The sequence below is a fragment of the Lobosporangium transversale genome (genome assembly GCF_002105155.1).
Source record: "Lobosporangium transversale strain NRRL 3116 chromosome Unknown BCR41scaffold_23, whole genome shotgun sequence".
In the NCBI taxonomy this organism is placed as follows: Eukaryota; Fungi; Mortierellomycota; class Mortierellomycetes; order Mortierellales; family Mortierellaceae; genus Lobosporangium; species Lobosporangium transversale.
In genome coordinates this window covers 421,199-441,309 of record NW_019029001.1, presented here as the reverse complement: position 1 = coordinate 441,309, position 20,111 = coordinate 421,199, and the positions used below count along the sequence as shown (strand labels likewise).

At 38.3% G+C, this 20,111-nt stretch overlaps 4 protein-coding genes across 4 annotated transcripts; 2 read left to right on the top strand and 2 right to left on the bottom strand.

The window, feature by feature from the left end:
• The first annotated feature begins 10,336 nt into the window (after positions 1-10,336).
• Positions 10,337-11,470, top strand: BCR41DRAFT_355668 (S-adenosyl-L-methionine-dependent methyltransferase). Its single transcript, XM_022024517.1, has 2 exons — positions 10,337-10,598; positions 10,750-11,470. The coding sequence occupies exons 1-2, from the start codon at positions 10,415-10,417 to the stop codon at positions 11,430-11,432; spliced, it is 867 nt and encodes a 288-aa protein (XP_021880489.1). The 5' UTR covers positions 10,337-10,414; the 3' UTR covers positions 11,433-11,470.
• A 258-nt stretch (positions 11,471-11,728) lies between these two features.
• BCR41DRAFT_422915 (S-adenosyl-L-methionine-dependent methyltransferase) lies at positions 11,729-12,975 on the top strand. The gene is made up of 2 exons (XM_022030218.1): positions 11,729-12,066; positions 12,239-12,975. The coding sequence occupies exons 1-2, from the start codon at positions 11,883-11,885 to the stop codon at positions 12,910-12,912; spliced, it is 858 nt and encodes a 285-aa protein (XP_021880488.1). The 5' UTR covers positions 11,729-11,882; the 3' UTR covers positions 12,913-12,975.
• On the bottom strand, positions 12,970-14,856 carry BCR41DRAFT_337718 (hydroxymethylglutaryl-CoA lyase). Its single transcript, XM_022022085.1, has 5 exons — positions 14,637-14,856; positions 14,325-14,522; positions 13,945-14,189; positions 13,577-13,829; positions 12,970-13,467 (listed from the first exon to the last, which is right to left on the bottom strand). The coding sequence occupies exons 1-5, from the start codon at positions 14,718-14,720 to the stop codon at positions 13,156-13,158; spliced, it is 1,092 nt and encodes a 363-aa protein (XP_021880487.1). The 5' UTR covers positions 14,721-14,856; the 3' UTR covers positions 12,970-13,155.
• A 244-nt stretch (positions 14,857-15,100) lies between these two features.
• BCR41DRAFT_355665 (ras-like GTP-binding protein RYL2) lies at positions 15,101-17,523 on the bottom strand. The gene is made up of 6 exons (XM_022024516.1): positions 17,423-17,523; positions 16,370-16,466; positions 16,082-16,172; positions 15,845-15,947; positions 15,462-15,599; positions 15,101-15,296 (listed from the first exon to the last, which is right to left on the bottom strand). The coding sequence occupies exons 1-6, from the start codon at positions 17,469-17,471 to the stop codon at positions 15,124-15,126; spliced, it is 651 nt and encodes a 216-aa protein (XP_021880486.1). The 5' UTR covers positions 17,472-17,523; the 3' UTR covers positions 15,101-15,123.
• Between the last annotated feature and the right edge of the window lie 2,588 nt (positions 17,524-20,111).

The window sequence follows — 20,111 nt, the reverse complement described above, 5'->3', positions numbered from 1 at the left end:
CCAACAATTCCTACATTAAGATGCGTCGAGCACAAAGAAAAAAAGCTTTTAAGTAATGTGTTTATACATATATTTCTTTAAAATAAAAATAAACCACACCGTTGAAGGCGTTTCGTTAGACACTTCTAAAGTGTCACTCCATTTTACTTGAAAGCTTCCAACTGATGATATTGGAATATTATTTATTACAAAACTGCTGTATGCTATTTTAAGCGGATATCATTGTGTTGTTGTTATTGGTGTTGTTATCGTTGCTGTTGATGACTGATCAAATTTTGATTTTTTGGTTGCTGGGGAGTCAGATTCGATGTTGAAACTACCTCTCGTGCTCATTTCATTCTTCATTAATTCGAAAAGAGTAAGGACATAGCCAAATATAAGCTTGCATCTGTCTCTCACGTCTTCCATTTCTCCTATCACTTCTAAAGATTTAGTCAGTTCCAACCTTCGGTATTTTAGCGTGCCATTTTCCAATGTAGATTCAACAAATGCCCATTGAAATGAGTTGGTTACGATTCCATAAGCCCTAAGGGCTCTAGGGCAATCTCCATCCTCCTCAGTTCGTTTTCGTTTCCTATTGTGCAAGGCTACATCGAGCTGTACCATATTTTGTGCAAGGCCTTGCACATGATCGTCCTTCTTCACTTCCGTAATGCCAAGAAATTGTCCCGAATTGATACAGTCAACAACAGCAAAGTCCAAAGTCCCATAGCCGCGCGTGCCTTTCAAAGACTGTTGTTGCGAAAGGATCATGTCGGGCGCATAGAGCGATACTGCTCCAACCATGAATGCATCGACAATTGTTGATCTTGTAGCCTCATTTGATTGTGCATTAAATGCATAGGCTCTACCTTTGCGAATGCAATCGTCCACAATATGTCCCAATATTGTCTCTTCAGCTTCTGTCAAGTCCTCCTTGGGCTTGAGATCAAATTTTGGTAGATCAATGAACGATTGTAATTTATACGTGTCTTGAACTTTTTTCCAGTCCCATGACGAAAAACTAATGGCTGGGGTAGCCAAAGATATAATGAGCCTTTTCCACTTTTTTTGCTGAAGTTTTTCCAAGATAGAACGAAATTGAATGTCGTCTCTCAACAACGGAAATGTCTTCGTTTCCTCATCGTACACAAATATTTGGACTTCCTCGAACTCCTCAAACTCCAAGCAATAATCTCGAAGGCTTTCTCGCAGGCTTCCTATAGTAGCTGATTTAATATTGGTGGAATATGTGCAAATAACCTTATTCCGATCTCTTTTGTTCACGACGCTCAGTGCTAGAATAACAACAAAGTCAGCTCTCTTTCACTATGGTTCCTTTCGACATCTTTCCATTCCACATTCTCACTTATTGTTGATTATCACTTACTAGTATATGTGTCCGCCTGTAGTTGTTGCTCCAATTCGGCGTTTTTCTTTTGTACCATTTCTAAATCTGCTTCCATATGCAGTTTTTGTTGCCTCAGGTCGGTCATTTCCTTGTGTAAATTTATGATTATCGTTTCTAAATTTGCGATTGTCGTTTCTAAAGTTACGATCATCGTTCCTAAATTTGCGTTCGTATGCAGTCGTTGCTTCAAGTCGGCGATTTCCTTTTGTAGATCTGCGTTCGTCGTCTGTAGACTTGCGATTATAGGTTCATTCCCTTCACTTTTAACTTAGGAGAAAGGAATACAAATAGAAAGTGCGTATGACTTGTTTAATCATAGTTAACTGTGGACAAAAAAAAAAGGCATACCAGTAGAGTGGAATAGTACCTGGTCGTTCAATAATGACATGGATGGTTTTTTTTGGTGGTACAGCGCCAAAAACCTCAGAGACCTCGCTAGTCGGATCTTCGAGCTTCTCTGGGTTTTTCTGCGCCTTCTGCTCGTCTGTAAGATTGCTTAATGTAATTGGTTTCTTGGAGATAGAAGAAATGGCGACATGCCAGAGAGTGAGCTTGCTTGCATTAATATCATGAAACTCTAGCTGCTTTTTCTTGATGGCATCCTTGAGATGGTCTATCGTTTTTGAAGAGGAGATATCCACTGAGAATATGGAGGAATCTCCATCGATAACGCAAAAGAGGGTTACTTCGGTGGCCATGGTAGTGTTATGATTGTTTGTTTCAATAGTTTCAATGGAGCGAGTATTTTAAAGGATGGCGATAGCGCAAAGCCACAATGCGCCTTGCAAATAGGAAGAGAATGTTATCCATTTTTGATTCTTATTTTAAAATATAATAAATGAATAGCTATATTTGTGATTCATATTGACGCAAGGAACTCACCATAAGAGAATGATACGGATAGATAGATGGAAATCAAAAAGGGAGGACTGAAATATCATGTGACGACATATATAGGATCACAGGAAAAATTTTGTGACCCTGTGCACGCTACTGACCAGAATATCTTATCAAGTTCGTATGTAGCTCAGAGTAGATGTTGGCATTCTTTATGCGACTGGGACTAAATACAGAATTACAAATGATTTATCTATAGTTGAAATATACTATGCAGCTTTACTTTGCACTTTTGTTGGTTGCATTGTTATGGTTCCCCGATGCTTTCTTTCATTTAACGCGTGCATACATCTTGGGTATTTCCGTACACTATTAAGCACACAACGATGAATTCAGTTATTAGGAATCTCTAACGTGTAGTTTGTGTCGGTAGATGTACAACCAATCATACTACCATACTCATTGCTATGATGCATAGCGCGCCATGTTACTAGTCTCTTTCTTTCCTCTTAGATGTCCTTATCTCTGTCGTCCTTTATTAAGAACTCAAGCGCCCTCGGTACTATTTTGTTTATCAAATTCATCAAAATACAATGGGTAGACCTCAGCTTATTTTGTGGAATATCTATCCTCTTACCCGATATTACTTGTCTTTTGATAGTTGGTGACAGTTCGCACTCAAAGCCGATCGTGCCACAATCACCTATATCTCTATATCTAAGTGGCTAAAATACTTTAATAGCATAACCGTGACTAATAGTGATAGAAAAGAGACATAAATATTCTTTTCTGTTATTGAAATATGCCAGGGTCATAATAAGTAGCGAGAACGAAAGAAAGGTGTCTTTATTATGATCCAGGGATCTTCGTTAAATAAAAAGGGTAAAAACCTTAGCTATAGTAAAAACCCATATAAATGACTGCTAATCGCAACAATCCTTAGTTTTGTCTCATTACATTCCAAGTTTATTATCATAGCCAACTTACCTTGGTTCGTCTTTAGCACGCAGTATTGCATACTCAGCAGCACATGTAGATGCTCACTGCGTCTAAAGGACCAGCTTCATATTGTACAATCACTTGAAATGGTAATGAAGAGAAGCACTGTCTTCAATCTTATTTCTTGCCGTTTTCCCTCAGCCTGTACTGCCCAAAAACTTCAGTGATTATCCACATTGCCTCATTAATAAAAGGGTAAATTTATTGAACTTTAGCTCCATATTACATACATAGTAAGTTATATCAATTAGGTTAAAACATTGCACCAACTAAGAAGGAGGACAAAGAGAGGGTTCTTGTCTGCCCCACGTGAGTGGTAATTTAAATCATCGTATACGCTATATGGGTCTAATGGTAGTATTTTTGTATGTCACAAATGAGCTGTTTGGCAGCTCCCACGGCGCTGCAACTTCCACCAGTAATAATTCCAGGCCCCTCTCTACTCTAGACTCACCTCCACTTATTTATATAAAGCCAGAATCATGTAGTCTGTAGGATACACGTTGCTGCTTGTAGATGAAAAAGAGACCCCGTGCAAATAAAAAAAAGACCCCCCGTGCAAATAACTTTTTTTTATTTGTACGGGGGGAGCAGTGTAAATAGAGTGTGTACGGGGCAGTGCAAATAATTTTTTTTATAAGTAAAAATTTATTTGCACGGGGGCCGTACAAATAAGGGGTGTACGGGCCCGTGCAAATAGCTTCATCCTTAATCTATTTGGCAGCCCAGTTGCCAAATAACATTCATTATTTACTTGGCCTCTAACTATTTTTTTTTTTTTTTTTTTTTTTTTTCATTCCTAGGAACCGTATATGTTTATAACACTCATACTTCAAATTAATAAAGCTCCCGTCTTCTACGTCATAGTTATGTGTAGTGACATTGTCTTCAAGTAGGTCGCTCATACAGTTTTGGAGGTGCCATTTGGAGATCAATGCCTATGAGAGGTTTTCGCTCGGAGCAAACGCGTCTCACCTGCTACCTAGACGTCTTCAATAAATCATTCCCTAACCGTGTACATTGAAGGCTGTTTTGTGAAGGTGTCATCGCCGCTGCCCTTAGTACCTCCGGCGGCATTAGCTGTGCAAGGCAATGTATCCACAGAACGCTGCTTGTTTTACCACTGATGTTATGACCCTGTTATCAAAAAAAAAAAAAAAAAAAAGTCTGTATTTGGCAGCCCAGCTGCCACCCAAGAGTGCGAAGTTAAGTGGCAGCCCCCAGAAGTAGGCTGCCAAATAGAGGCAAAAATTACTATATTTGGTATGGGCTGCCAAATAATATTTAGCAACTGGGCTGCCAAATAGATTAATCCGCAATCTTTTTGGATGAAGTTATTTGCACGGGGTGTTTTTTATGGACATGTCGACACCATTAGTCTCATAGATAAAGTCACTCATTTCAAACCCAATTGGGTTCGCTCCATCTGGAGCCGCTGGCAGGCGCTGAAGCATAACTTATTCAAGTAGGTTTTACGCTTTCTGACGAATGCTAATATTGGTAGTTATGAGGCATAATGTGTGACCAATCTAGACAACCATTTCAAAAGGATGAAGCTATTTGTACGGGGTCTTCATTTCATATACAAGCGGCAACGTGTATCCTACAGATTACATGATTCTAGCTTTTTATTTCGAAGGAAATAAGCGAAGGTGAGTCTAGAGTAGAGGGGAGGCTGGAATTATTACTGTTGGAACTTGCAGCGCCATGGGAGCTGCGATACTCATCGTGTTCTGTTGCATATTTCACAGTATGCAATATCATGATGGCCTAGTTAGGAAAAATACTGAGTAAAAAACCTAATGCGCTAAAACGATTAGCAGTAGAAATTAGTGGCAATAATGCGCCACACATCGACGCGATAAATTTGACATGAAGTTTTTAGAACGAACCTATGTCATCCTACAGATAGATTCGTAGTTACCTGGCATAAGTCCCTCTATCAGAAAATGAATAAATACCCCATGGGTGTGTGGACCTATATCTTATTCTCACATACTTTTCTACTGCTTACTATCTATCTACAAAATATTTTTCAGGCTCTATTCCGCTCTACAGTCACCCGAAAGAAAGTCTATTATTTTTATTTTGAGTCTCTAACAAACATCTCCTTTGTGACATACAAAAATACTTCACCAACCAAGATGGAAATTTGCGCTTTTATTAATGAGGCCAATGTGGATAATTACTGAAGTTTGTGGGCAGTACATGCTGAGGGAAAATGGCAAGAAATAGGATTGAAGACAGTGCTTCTCTTCATAACCATTTCAAAATTTTATTTTTTTGACCAAACTTTCTATCAGGTGATTGTACAATATGAAGCATCTACATGTGCTGCTGAGTATGCGACACTGCGTGCTAAAGACGACCCAAGGCAAGTTTTGCCTATTATTGATGAAAAATCAGCCCTGATTGAACATGATAACAAACTTGGAATGTAATGAGACAAAACTAAGGATCTTTATCAACGTAACAGAAAAGAGTATTTATGTCTCTTTTCTATCACTATTAGTCACGGTTATGCTATTAAAGTATTTTAGCTATTTAGATATAGGGATATAGGTAATTGTGGCAAGATTGGCTTTGAGTGCGAACTGTCACCAACTATCAAAAGATAAGTAATCTCTCGGGTTACAAGCGGGTGAGAGGATAGACATTCCACAAAATAAACTGAAGTCTACCCATTGTATTTTGGTGAATTTGATAAATAAAATTTAGTACCGAGGGCGCTTGAGCTCTTAATAAAGAAGGACAGAGATAAAGATATAGAAGAAAGAGAAAAGAAAGAGAGTAGCAACACGGCACGCTATGCATCGTAGCAAAGAATATGTTTGTATATCTATCGAAACAAACTACATATTAGAGGTCCCTAATTACTAAAATCATCGCTATGTGCTTAATAGCATACGGAAACACTAGAGATGTATGCACGCGCTAAATGAAAGAAAGCATCAGGGAACCATCCACAACCTATAAGAATACGGCCAACAAAGGTGCAAGGTAAAGCGGCATATAGATAAATCGTTTGTAATTCTTTATTTAGTCCCAGAATCGCATAAAGAATATCAACATCTATTCTGGGCTACGTACGACCTCGATAAGATAAATATTCTGGTCAATATTTAATGATTGGGTATCGAGCTTGTGTCGTGGAAGGCCTGGTAGTGGTATTTAAGACTGAAATAAAGACCCCGTACAAATAAATTCGTATGAGGGAGCAGTGTAAATAGGGTGTGTACGGAGCCGTGCAAATATCTTTTTCTATTCCAAAATTAGTTTTGCAAAACTTGATAAAAACAGTGGAACGAACACAATAAAGACATAGTCAAAGCCCATTGGAGCCTTCAGAAAATTTTTAAACCAGTCGTGGTAATTATGTGCCAGTGACATTGCAAGAAAAAAAGATTTCCCTTAGGGAAAGTCGGCTAAGTCGTGAAAAATAGCAATTATCGGATATTCCAAATTCATTTCTTCAAGAGGCATTGCATAAAGTATTGAAAAATGGGGCTCATATCGTGGAAATAGCCTAGGCAAGTGAATCCTGCTTCAGTTAAGCTCTGCTTCTCAAGGTTCTGACGCAATAGTCCATATAATCATCAAATGACAGGCTTTGCTTTTTCTATGGTTATAATAATGTATACAGGTATTACTCCATGGATCCTGAATAGACCGTTGGGGAGCATAGATGCAGTAATAATGGCCCTTTGTTCCTTCCCCTGGGCAACGACAGATACTGGATGTGAAAGAGATCTATAAGATTGCGGGCGGTAAAGTCCGGGATAGCAACTCGGGAAGACCCAGCTAGATGTGATGGGGCGGTTAGGTGAAATGAGCCTTTTGATGACTATGAACAGTGGATTATCTGTCGCGTTGCGCTACAGGTCATGTCGGAAAGACGAAATTTGAGCACCAACCATGACGATCAGAGTTTGTGAAATCATAGCTACAGCGGCGGAGCTGTTTGCGCAGCAATAGCTATTTATTGTCTATAATGTCTGTCCATAGAATATAGAGAGTACTTTCTATAGTCCTGAAGGTCTTTATTATCTAAAAAAAAAAGGCGCGGATGTCTAAGCCAGAATGATGAAGTGAGTGATAGATAGAATGATAATGCACATCAATACTTAAGAGAAGCTGTATGTTGATCAAGATCCAGTTGGCTCTAGTGGAGTTGTTAGAGCAGCCGTTTGGTTATATCAGATATTATCTGATGCTCTTTGTTTCTTTATTTTGTCTTCATAGCATATGAAAGGTTTGTAAATGAGAGGAATTTCACTACATAACAGTTAAGATGAATGAACAAATCTCCTCCACGTTTGTGCGTGAAGATCCACCCTGCGAGAACGTTTTATTTTATTTTGAAATCTATAGAATAGATTACTCATTTCTCACCTTGGTTGATAATGCAAGAAAGAAAATAGTGTACTCAGGTATGTCTACTATGGTAACGTAACACATATAGTAATATAAATATATGCATTGTAGTCTCATATTATGTATGATATTGCACAGCACTTTAGTTTGTTCAATCTGCCTATAGGCTGACTTAAAAAAAAAGCGCCGAGGAACGCCGCATTCGAGATTTAAAGATTTGTAAAATTTCTTTCATTCCGCCGCTGCAAAAAAAGTTGCAAGACGTTGCTCCATTCCATCCATTCCAATCAAATCTCGTGGATGTAGCTCTTGCGCTCGGGGACCCGTTATTGAGTCATTATGAGTTATATATCTCTAAGGACCTTTCCTCTTCCTCTTCGCGTTTAATATTTGTGACCTTTGTTTACAGTCCTGAAAGAAAAAAAAAAAAGCTTTATAACTTCCTCAATTTTTTAGCGTCTCAAAGTACTACTCCCCCCCTCCCCTTCCGTCGATCAACACTAAATTACTCAAAGTATTTTTTCCTACTTCACAAGCTCATCTCATCATGTTCAAACAAAAGCAAGGTTACACCCGTGTTGAGGACGACGCCAAGTCTACCATCTCCTCTACCTCCAACTCTAGCCTCATCAATGGCTCTAGCTCTAGCTCTATTACGCTACCTGTAACTTCATCCCCTTCCAACTCTTCTAAAGGAGCCATTCATCTTCGCAATGTCGCCTATTCGCGTCCACTGGCTGGCACACCAACACCGACCACACGTGCTCAAGTCCTCGACAGGCTTATGCCACTCTCCAAGAACCCATGGTCCAATGTGCCAACTATCATAGATGATGGTCCATACGAGAAGCCCTAGAAGTCCCCCACTATCCCTACTCCACCTTCGTCATCATCCTTGACAATGGCTCAACCGTGAAAGGCTCGTTCCTAAAGAAAGAGTATCGAAGACACCCAGCCACCAACGATCATCCGCAACCCTTTCTCTCTCTCTTTTCTTTTCTTTCTTTTTTTTTTTTTTTTTTTTTTTTTTTTTGTATTATTTTTGCGCATGGAGATGATGGCCGTAACCAATATTGGAGGTATCGTAGCCATCAAACGACTTATGCTAAAAAACATTTTCTCTTTTTTTTTTTTTTTTTTTTTCTTTCTATCTATTGTTCTTTTTATTTTATACATTTGTCTTTTTTTTCCTTTCTCTTTAGATTCATCTCTCTCGCACATGCCCGCGGCGCATCTAAGCAAACAAAAAACCTGGCCCAGCTTTTACTCTTCTTTCTTCTAATTGTCTGAAAAAAAAAAATGGAGGATTGCCAAATAAGTCCAGGGTAATATAATCATGCAAAAAAGAAAAAACAAGACTGCATCCGCGAATTTGTGCTCTGAAAAGAAAACGAAGGATCGAGTGGTGAGAGGACTTCTCCCTTCTCCTTCTTCTCCTCTCCTGGAAACCTTTTTCTATCGAGAAAAAGGGTTGAATCATCCGATGCAAGGAGGAAAGAAAGGTGTTTTTTTTTTTTTTTTTTTTTTTTTAATTTTTTTTTTTATCTTCTTCGAGTGATAATAGAACTTTTTCCTTTTTCCTTTATATATATAGGTATATATGTATATAATATATATGACTCCCCGTCTATAGCTTTTCCTTAGTTTACTTCCTATATCATAAATTAAAAAATTCCGCAGACTTGGTACTTTATGCTTTTTATATTGTATGTGATGTTTCTACTTTAATAAAAACTTAATTGTTGATGTTCTTGAATCCTAAAGAGCCAGTCACCAAGTAACCGAAGGAGTTGGTAACAAAAAAAGATGCGCAGCGCCTAATTGTCAGAGAGTTAAGACTGCTATTGTAAGGATAGGTTCTTGCTATTGTTTCTCTTCTTATATTCAAAAGAGTAGTTAGAAAATGATGAAGAAAAAAAGGAAAAGGCGCTGACAAATAAAAAAGAAGGAATAAATAGAAAATTCTAGTAGTCCGAGTAAATAGAAGAGTGTTGAGGAAGGCATGTAATGGTCTAGATCCTTCCCTCCCTTCTGGCTCTTTCCATTAAATAGTAACAACAATAGGGATATATATACATATATTTATAATAGTTTTTTTTTTTCCTACATAGTATATATTAAAAATCAAGATTGTCATCTGAAGATCAGATGTTCTGCTATATTATTTACCCGTTACGCCCAGTCCCCATCCGTTTTTCTGATGCATCAATGTAAGAATGACTAGAAAAAGGGGGCGGACACGCTGGTTCGTGGAGAAATTGTCGAATATATTTGGTAAACAATCCAATCATCTTAAAACAGAATGAAAATCTCGGCATGTTTGTCATAATTCATGAGGATTTGTGTACCTTAATGGTTTTATTATGGGATTGACATGCTTGTCTCAGATTGGTTGTCCAATCAAATGCAAAAGCATGACCATTACTGGACTCATTTTTTTTTTTTGAATTGCCCTCAACAGAGCCGCTCATTTTGTTTACCCCTGCTCGACTTCCACGGCTGCGCAATAGGTCTGTCAAACAGCTGTCAGTTTGTAATTTTTTGACAGGTGTCATCTATTCATTTTCCGATGTTCTCCACAGGGAAGAATAGACTCCATTCATGCAAGATCATTTCTTTTGCAATACAAACCTACTGTCATACTCCTTCTCCTCCATTCTCCTAGACTTCCCAAAAAGAATAAAAAGGCAACCGTTTCCTGCCTCGATTTTTTTTTTTTTTTCTTTATCAACTCAACCCAACAAACAATTTTCCATATCCAACTCAAAAACTACAAATCAGCACTAAAACCCAAACCAAGCACAAGTTCAAGCCATGTCGAATATCCAAGCCATCAACAACGATCACTTTAACAAGACTGCCAGAGACTATGACGCATTCCCTCAGGCCCTCGAGATGACCAAGCATGGTTATGCCGCCATCCTGGAGGAGTTCAAGGCCGCAACCAGTGAGGAGCACGTCAAGAATGCCACTGTTCTTGATTTCGGATGTGGCAGCGGTAAGGCTATTTTACTCTCTTCTTTTATTATTTTTATTTTTATTTTTAATTTTAATTTTTCGTCCGCTGAACTAATTAAGCTTTTATTCATTCCCTTCGGATATATTCCCCCTACCTCACTCTCTCGTTTTCTTTCTTTCTTTTGAAATAGGTCTCTGCGCATTCAAAGTCGCTGCGGATGTTAAGCACCTAGTCGGCATCGATGCCTCCATTGGGATGCTCGAGCATATGAACCACAAGCTTCATACCCAGGAAGAGAACACGGGCATTCGTGACAAGATCAAAACCGTCAACCATCTCATCTCGATGGAGCAACCGCTGCCAGAGCCCGAGTACTCTCAATACTTGAAAGGCGAGGATGCTGGATTCGATCTAGTCTACTCGACTTATGTTCTCCATCACATTGAGGATGTTCAGGGGGTCATTGATGTATTGAGTAAGACACTCAAGAAGGATGGCTGGCTGATCATTGTCGACTTTGAAAACACTGGAAAGGGCCATGGACACGGACACGGACACGGACATGGACATGGACATGGACATGCTCATGCTCAAACTCAGACACACGGTGAGGGTTGTAAGCGTCGTGATGGTAACAACGAGGAGAGTGATAAAACCCATCAGACCGCACACGAATTCTTCAAGGGTGAGGGTGGAAAGGCGGTAGACTATGTTGCTCACAAGGACGGATTCAAGCCTGAGGAGTTTGAGGAGATGTACAGGAAGGCAGGCCTGGTTGATGTTTCGGCCAAGCATTGTTTTGGCACCCACTTGACTATGCATAACAAGTCAGTCTGGGTTGACTTTATGGTCGTCAAGGGACGTCGTGCTTGAATGGAAAGTAGTCTAGAGCATTGACCTGGAAGCAAAAAAAAAAAAAAAAAAAAAAAAAAAAACTGTATACTAGGTTAAAAGCATTCAGTGTATGGACATGCAACAGTCATAATAAAATCAAAAAAAGAAAGAAAAAAAAAAAAGATTGTCGGAGTTATTTGGATAAAATATCTAATCCCTCCAATCGAAGATATTGTTACATAATGTATTTTGCTTAGCTGCGGAATTGAATTGCGGATAATGTGAGTGAGTACCTTATTGGCCCGTCATCCTTGTTAATCTATTCCATCTGAAAGCTCTATCCTTGTTGAGCTTGTTTCAATTTTAAGAAAAAATAAAAAAGTATAAAAGGGCAGCCCAATCCTCCCTTTTTTTCCATCAATTCTTCTTTCTCCATCATTTTACTCCCCATCCACTCTACTCTCACAAACCAAACCACATTCCTAAATCATGTCCGATATCCAATCCATCAACAACGCTCACTTCAACAAGACCGCTCAGGACTATGACTCATTTCCTCAGGCCAAAGAGTTGACAGAACGTGCTGCAGAGACCATCGTTCAAGAGTTTATTGCCTCCGCAGGCCCGGAGCGTGCCAAGAATGCCATTGCACTTGACTTTGGTTGTGGCACTGGTAAGGATCTATTTCCTCTCCTATTTTTTTTTTTTTTTTTTTTTTTTTTTTTTTTGCTTATTTTCATCAGGGAGTGAATGTGTGGGAATTTTTTAATAGCTTTGGTTTTAATCTTTCTTTTTTTTTTTTTTTTTTTTTTTTTTTTTTTCCCTTCCTTAAAATAACTTGTTAGGACTCTGTGCCTTCAAAGTGGCACCCCATGTTAAGGAAATAGTCGGTGTCGATGCTTCTGAAGGCATGACCCAGCACCTGAATCACAAACTGACCACCCAGGACGAGAACAAGGCTATCAGGGATAGTATCAAGACCGTCACCCATTTAGTTACTCAAAATGAACCTCTGCCAGAGCCGGAACGTTCACAATATTTGGCAGGAGCAAATGGCGGTTTTGATCTCATCTATTCGAGTTATGTAATGCATCATATCGAAGATATCCAGGGAACCATTGATACTCTTGCTCAAAAATTGGTCAAGAAGGATGGTTGGGTCATCATTATTGATTTCCAAGGCCCTCACCATCACCATCACCATCATCATGAGGGAGACGGAGAACATGAAAAGCATGGTGAACACAGTAGTGAAGGTCATGGTCATGGCCATGGTCATAATCATAATCATGGTCATAGTCATGGAGACATCAGTAATTCGCTGTTCGTAGATGAGAACGGTAATCCTCTGGATTATGTTGCCCACAAGCAAGGATTCACCTCCGAGGGCTTGACAGAGGTCTTCAAGAAGGCTGGACTCGTCGATGTCTCTGCTAGAACTGCGTTTGGTATGAGCAGAGAATTATTCGGGAAGAAAATTTGGGCTGATGTCCTTGTCATCAAAGGCCGTCGCGCTTAAAGTAGAAATAGTAGATTTTTTTTTTTTTTTATTTTTTTTTATTTATGACCGAGTTGGCTACCGATAATAATTAATCATAAATAAGTAAAGAAAGAAAGAAAGAAAGAAATAAAGAAATAAAAGCTCTGCAGCCAGAAAATAATATGAAATATGAAGAATATGTACATATGATTGAAGCGTTTTTGCTTTTTTTTTCTAATTTTTATTTTCTTTTATTTATTTAGCCAGCCACAACTAATTGGCTTATAGCTTGCTCTTGACAGGAGACTCGGGAGTGGGAGGGCAGGGTGCAGAGCCGGAACTAGAAGAAGCAGCAGCAGCAGAGAGGCTCTTCAAAGTCAAGGCTCGAGCAGCTTTCGATCCATTTGATCTACCCAAGCGGTCTGAAATCCAGTTTCCAATTTCGATTGCCTTCTGAAGATCCACACCGGTTTCATACTTCATGCCTTGCAACATGTATACAACATCCTCAGTGGCGACATTTCCAGAAGCTCCAGGAGCATATGGGCATCCTCCCAAGCCTGCCACAGAGCTGTCAACAACACGGACGCCCATCTATATATACACGCATAAATATATGTATATATATAAACGTTAGTATATGGCTATTAGAATGCCTAATTCCATTAACCTTTTTTTTTTTTTTTTTTTTTTTTTTAAATACCTCCAAAGCACAATGAATGTTGGCGAGAGCTTGACCATAGGTATCATGACAATGAACAGCCAGAGCCTTCATGGGCACAACCTGAGATACGATCTTCAACATGTCATGGAAACTACCGGGTGTACCAACACCAATGGTGTCTCCTAACGAGATCTCATAGCATCCCATGTCGTACAATCTTTTGGAGACTTCTGCAACTCTCTTGGCGTCGGTAGGGCCCTCATAAGGGCAGCCAACCACACATGATACATATCTGAAGAAAAGATCCCAAGGCGATTTGTTAGGATGGCAGAAGAAAAGGAAAAGGAAATAAAATAAAATAAAATAAAATAAAAAAAAAAACTGCTAAAGTGACAACGAGACTTTACCCACGAACCAAGATCCCATGCTCTTTAGCTTTGGCGATAAGGGGCTTTACACGTTCAAAACTTTCCTCGACTGTGCAGTTGATATTTTTTTTACTGAATGAATCCGAGGCAGCCAAGAAGACAGCAACCTCTTTGACACCTGCTGCAATGGCTGCATCAAGCCCCTTGATGTTGGGTGTTAAACATGGGTAACTGACATTTTCTTTCTTTTTGATGGACGTAATTACTTTGGTGGCATCACCCATCTTGAGTAAAAAATAAAATAAAGAAATAAAATAAAAAATTAAAAAGAGATGATCATAACCATGAAATATTAAGAGTGAGATGCGGTATTCTCATTAGTAAATAGATATCTTTTAGGATGAACGTTGAACACATACTTGAGGAACCCATTTTGGTGAGACGAAGCTGGTAGTCTCAACAACAGAAAGACCTGTGTCGGACAGGCGGTTGATGAATTCGATCTTTGTTTCGGCTGGAATGACCGACTTTTCATTCTGAAGACCATCTCGAGGACCAACTTCAACAATCTTGACAAACCTCGACGATAAACTGGCAGCAGGGACAGCAGGTGAGGTCTATGTCAAAGGAGGAAAAAAAAAAGAAAAAAAAAAAAAAAAAGCTTAATGTCAAAATTCTTATTCAGATTTGAAATCAAAGGTGTGGTAGAGCTTATGGCTCATACGAATTACATTGAGAGTGCGCTTAGCGGACTGAAGGAATGAGCCACGGGTGAGATTGATGGCGATCCTTGAGACTGGACGGAAAGAGTTCATTGTATGGGGAGGAGGGAGAGGAAGGGGAGAGGGGGGAGGGAATGAAGAGAGTGAAGAGAAAGAATGAAAAGAATTGTATGTATGGGATGTTGAAAATGAAGAAAGGATTGTGCTTTAACAAAAAGAGATGTGTCTGTGGGGGACGAAGGGTCGACCCCGTGGGAATAATTCCGCATGGAATAGTTTGGTGGCACAGGAAGGACTTGGACCTTGTATCACGTGCATTAAAGGACAATTTGCTTTTTTTTTTTATTTTTTTTTATTTTTTTTATTTTGGGTAATGAGTTAATGAATACAAGCGAGCGAGAGAGAAGCAGGAGCTCTCACAGCCCTATCCTCTCTCCTTCCTCTTTTTTTTTTTTTTTTTTTTTTTTTTAAATGCCATATTAATGTTTACATCTGTCTATATCCCGCAACAGACACTGCTATTATTGGATGTTTGAGCTTGCTGAAGTCGCTCGTCCTCCAATTGCTGCAATGTGATCGCGTTCTCTGCATTGATCCGCTTAATCCTTTCAATCTCATGCTTCCTCTCCACCAGCTTTCGCGTGATCTGTAGAAACAACTCTTCAATTCCTATATAAGCATAGATGTATCAAAGAAAAATAGTGATGTTAAAAAAAAAAAACTCATCTGTGAATAATATTGGCGCAGCATAATAACTCGAGCAGACATTTGCTCGAGAGTAAATTGGTAATAATGTGCCTACAGAGCAGAGCTTTGTGGTCTGGAATACATTACCATCATCATCCTTGGCTGATACTTCATGCACAGAAAATTCTGGACCAAGAGTTTCTGCTACATACTTCTCGGTGCGTGAAAGAGGAATAGCTCTCCTTGACGATGCAAGATCCAGTTTATTTCCGACAACATGAATAACTATCCCGTTTGAAAAATCAATGAGATCACCTTAGTTCCTGAGGGGTCAAGTCATGACACATTTGGCAGGCATTATTGAATGAAGCCATTGTCCGCCAATAGCAATAGCAATAGTAGTAGGAATAGCAATAGCAATAGTAATAGGAATAGCAATAGGAATAGCAATAGGAATAACAACAGCGATGGCTATAGAATAATAAAAATGCTTTGCAGCTCTCCATCTCCTCTCCTCGTTTGATGCTTACTTAAATCCCCAGTCATATTTTTGCGAAGTTCTTCCACCCATGAATTCATGTCCCTGAAAGATTCCTCTGAGGTGATGTCGTAAACCAGGATGGCTGCATTGGCCTAGTAGAAATATAAAATTCAAGGTAAATAAGGTTGTGAAAGGGGGTATCAAAATCATGCTTTTCTCCCCAGAGACTGGACAAATGGGCATTTCATTCAAATCGAATTTGAGATTTGTTTCAGCATCAACTTACACCACGGTAATACATGGGTGCCATTGATCGGAACCGTTCCTGTCCAGCTGTATCCCAAATTTGGAGTCGTACTTTGCAATTATCCACAACCCTAACGGTATAAATATATAAAGGGAAAAAAGAAAAAAAAAAAAAAATTAGAATGTAAGCAACTTGCACATAGTTCTGTTTAGATCGTCATAGGTCTCACTTTCGCATGCAGCTTTCTTTGGTCAGCACACAAAGGGAGAGAGATGCAACATGCAATCAAGGGAAAAAAAAATAAAAAATAAAAAAAAAGAAACTTACAATTTCTTTGTCATGAAAGAAGCACCAATAGTTGATGTACAGTTGAGTGAGAATGTCTTTTGCACATATCGCACCACAAGCGAGGTCTTCCCGACACCTATACGTAACAAGAGAGTAAGCAATAAAGAAAAAGCAGTAAAAAAAAAAAAAAAAAAAAAAAAGAAAAGATCGAAAGATGGTTAGCATCAAGCAATTGATTGTGGATGTCATAATGCAGACTAAATTTTTTTTTCCTCCACGAGATAAACAGGGGTAGAAAAAACTGTGAGATGTGGAGGGGAAGGCCTGTTGTTTGTTATTGGAAACTCCAATGCATCTCTCGATGCCCTGGTTTTCCCAGCCTTTTTGTTTTCTCACTTGTGCATGGGGGAGCCATGACTGGGTTTGCAATAGAACCTGGAGCTGTAATCGCATTTACTCGATTGCATGGTTCGGAAATCAATATCTCTGTGGCAATATGAAAGATTGTCATGCATAGTCTCCAAACTGTGATAGACTCTCTTTCTCTTTTGAACTTTTTTTCTTCCGATTCAATGTTCATCCTTCTTTTTTCTTTTGCTGGAGCAATTCTCGGTCAGCAATTTGTATCAATAATAAATAAAGAAATAAAATAATACTGAAACTCCAATTTCACTAAAGTCATACGTCCAATAGCATCGTAATACGAGCAGAAAATTTAAAAAAAAAACAATAGCCATAAGATAGGCAGGGTGTGCAGCAACAGGACGATCCATCAGAATGAGTGGAAAGCAAAAAAGTAAAGTGAAGAAGGCATGCTGATAATTCTACTCCAAACATGAACGCGTCCAGTATGTTTTCCGCATATGATCCTGTTCTACCCCACGCTGCAATGGGTCCGTAGAAGTTCCTTAGGCTCGCCCTATCCAGTATCATCCTGTAAGAGTCGCCAATAAAAAAATAATAAAAAAAAAGACTTGACTATATCCTTCCTTTGCACTCGAGTGTAGGTGAGATAAAAAGATGAGAGGCGATTCGTTCCTGGTTATTTTCCTCTCTCACACTTCAAACAGTTCCATGCTGGTTCACTTTTACCTTGACTGCCGAGAATGACAACTTTGGCTTCCAACAAAGAAGAGTACATGACTGATAGGATGTAGAGTAAGGGAGGATGAAGGAGAGCAAGCGAAACGAGAAGAGAAAGAAAAAAAAAAAATGAAGAAGCTCTTTTTTTTTTTTTTTTTTTTTGTTCGAGAAAGAGTCTGGAGTGCAACAGTTAGCACAAGAGGACTGGAATATAGGCGTTAGAGTGATAGAAAGATGTAGATGGGTTTGTCGGTAATATTATTTGGTATGAAATGGATATGAGCACCGAAAGAGGAGTCGGGAGAGGGAAAAAAGGATCAAAGTGTATAAGAACACACACACACGAGAAGAAGAAGAAAAAAAATAAACAAAAAAAAAAAAAAAAAAAAAAAAAGATTTAAATGGCAAAGGAATGAATTGAAAGAAATGGATAAAGAATGAAGAAATGGAGGATGAGGAATGAAGAAGGGAGAAAGAAGAGGAAGAAAAAGTATAAAAAAAGAAAAAAGAAGGAAAGAAAAGAAAAGAAAAGAAGGAATGAGGAGTGAATGAATAAAGCGTGTATGTGTATGTGTATGTGTGTGTATATGTGTTGTAGATGTGATGAGGAAAGGAGGGGAGGTGAAAGTGGGAAAAAAAAAAAAAAAAAAAAAAAAAGAGAAAAAAAAAGGAGGATAAAGTATTTCTTTGACGGTGTCGAATGCTAAGCTTAAGCTTATAGCAAAATAAAAGGTAAATGGTGCCTGGCAAAGCAATGGGTGAAACAACAAGAACAGACAATCAGCATTAATAACAATCTTGATATCGACACCATCAACAACGACAAAATGGAAGGAAAGGCCTCGAAAGAGAATATGCAAACATGTCATTGTACATTACAATTCACACAGCTTCTACTTCAAAATGTTTATTGTGAGCCATGCAAACGCACATCCACCTCTGTCATTGTTTTCAAATTTATCCATCCCACTCCCTCTCATTGTTCATCTCCTATAACAAATCCCGCCTTGTCGTTGGCCTCGGTTCTGTATCCTTTCCAATCCTGATTTTATTTGACCGAAAAATGTGTCTTCTCCACGTTGTTGTCGTATCGCAAAGATGAATGTCGTACACTCTCTATTGTTTATTTATACAAATCTATCTATCTATCTATCTATCTATCTAGTTATATATATACTTATTATTTACCATTTACTCTATTTACTCTATTTACTCTATTTACTATTTACTATTTACTATTTACTATTTACTATTTACTATATACTATTTACTATTTACTATTTACTATTTACTATTTACTATTTACTATTTACTATTTACTATTTACTATTTACTATTTACTATTTACTATTTACTCTATTTACTCTATTTACTCTATTTACTCTATTTACTCTATTTACTATTTACTATTTACTCTATTTACTCTATTTACTCTATTTACTCTATTTACTATTTACTATTTACTCTATTTACTCTATTTACTATTTACTCTATTTACTATTTACTATTTATTTATTATTTTACACGCGTGGTCATTTCTCTTCCGTCATCATCATCAATCCCAACATCAACATCAACATCACAACACCGAGATCAACAACATCATTGCTTTACTTCAGTTTCCGGTGGATTGGACTGAACGAACAAAATACATGGAATACATGCGTGAGTGTGTGTAGTATATGTATATATTTTATGTAATCTTTTTTGTCCTTCCGCCCTGACTCCTTTTTGTCCCTTTTTTTTTTTTTTTTTTTTTTTGTAGGATCGTCCTTGCATGGTTAAACAAATTTATCTCTGGCTACAAATGCATGCAATCGTCAATCTACATTCATATTTCCAGACACATGTCACCATAAAAAAAAAAAATTCATGAGCCAACAAACATCGTTTGTCTAATGTAAATACAAATTCATCAGACATGCTCCTTCTTACTTCTTCCTATCTTCCTTTACTTCCTTCATTGGCCATTTCTGTGCTCTGTGCTCACTTACTGTTGATCGCTCAATTGTCCGTACTCAGGGCCATCTTTTCAATCGTCATCAAGCACCTCGGACTTTTTTTTTTTTTTTTTTTTGTAAACATACCTTCTTCCTTTAGAACAACTATGTGCATTGATACAGAGATCGATTAAACCTTCATGCATAATGTATACAACCTGCTTTTTTTTTTTTTTTTTTTTTTTTTTTTATTCTATTTAGATCAAGAGCCTGCTATAAAAAAAAAAAAAAAAAAAAAAAAACTAGTCCCGGATACATCTAAAACAACGCCCGTTAGTAATGGAAGACTCAAAGTCTTCTAGTCTGGCCTTGTGTATGAGGTAAGTCTGAGTTTGCAACGCGTCGCTTTTTGGAGATGGGCGCGTCATCATGGGCACAATAAAATAGAATAAAATAAAGTAAAATAAAAATCTTCTGAGAGCCTTGGTCTTGTCTTGGTTCTGCTCTGTTTATGTCTCCAGTTGAATAAAGAGAATAGAGTCCCCTACACTTGCGTCTTTTAAACAACACCATCCTTGATCCCTGTCTCTCAAGGCATATTGCATTTTGTATCCGGATGTTCAAAGGCCCTTATATTTAATTTTTCAGGAACACATTTATATCACGCTATAGAAAGGTCTTATCCTAACTGCAAGAGGATGGGAATGGGGATGGGGATTGGATTGGATTGAATGTCTTTTGCACTCCACCTTTCTTTT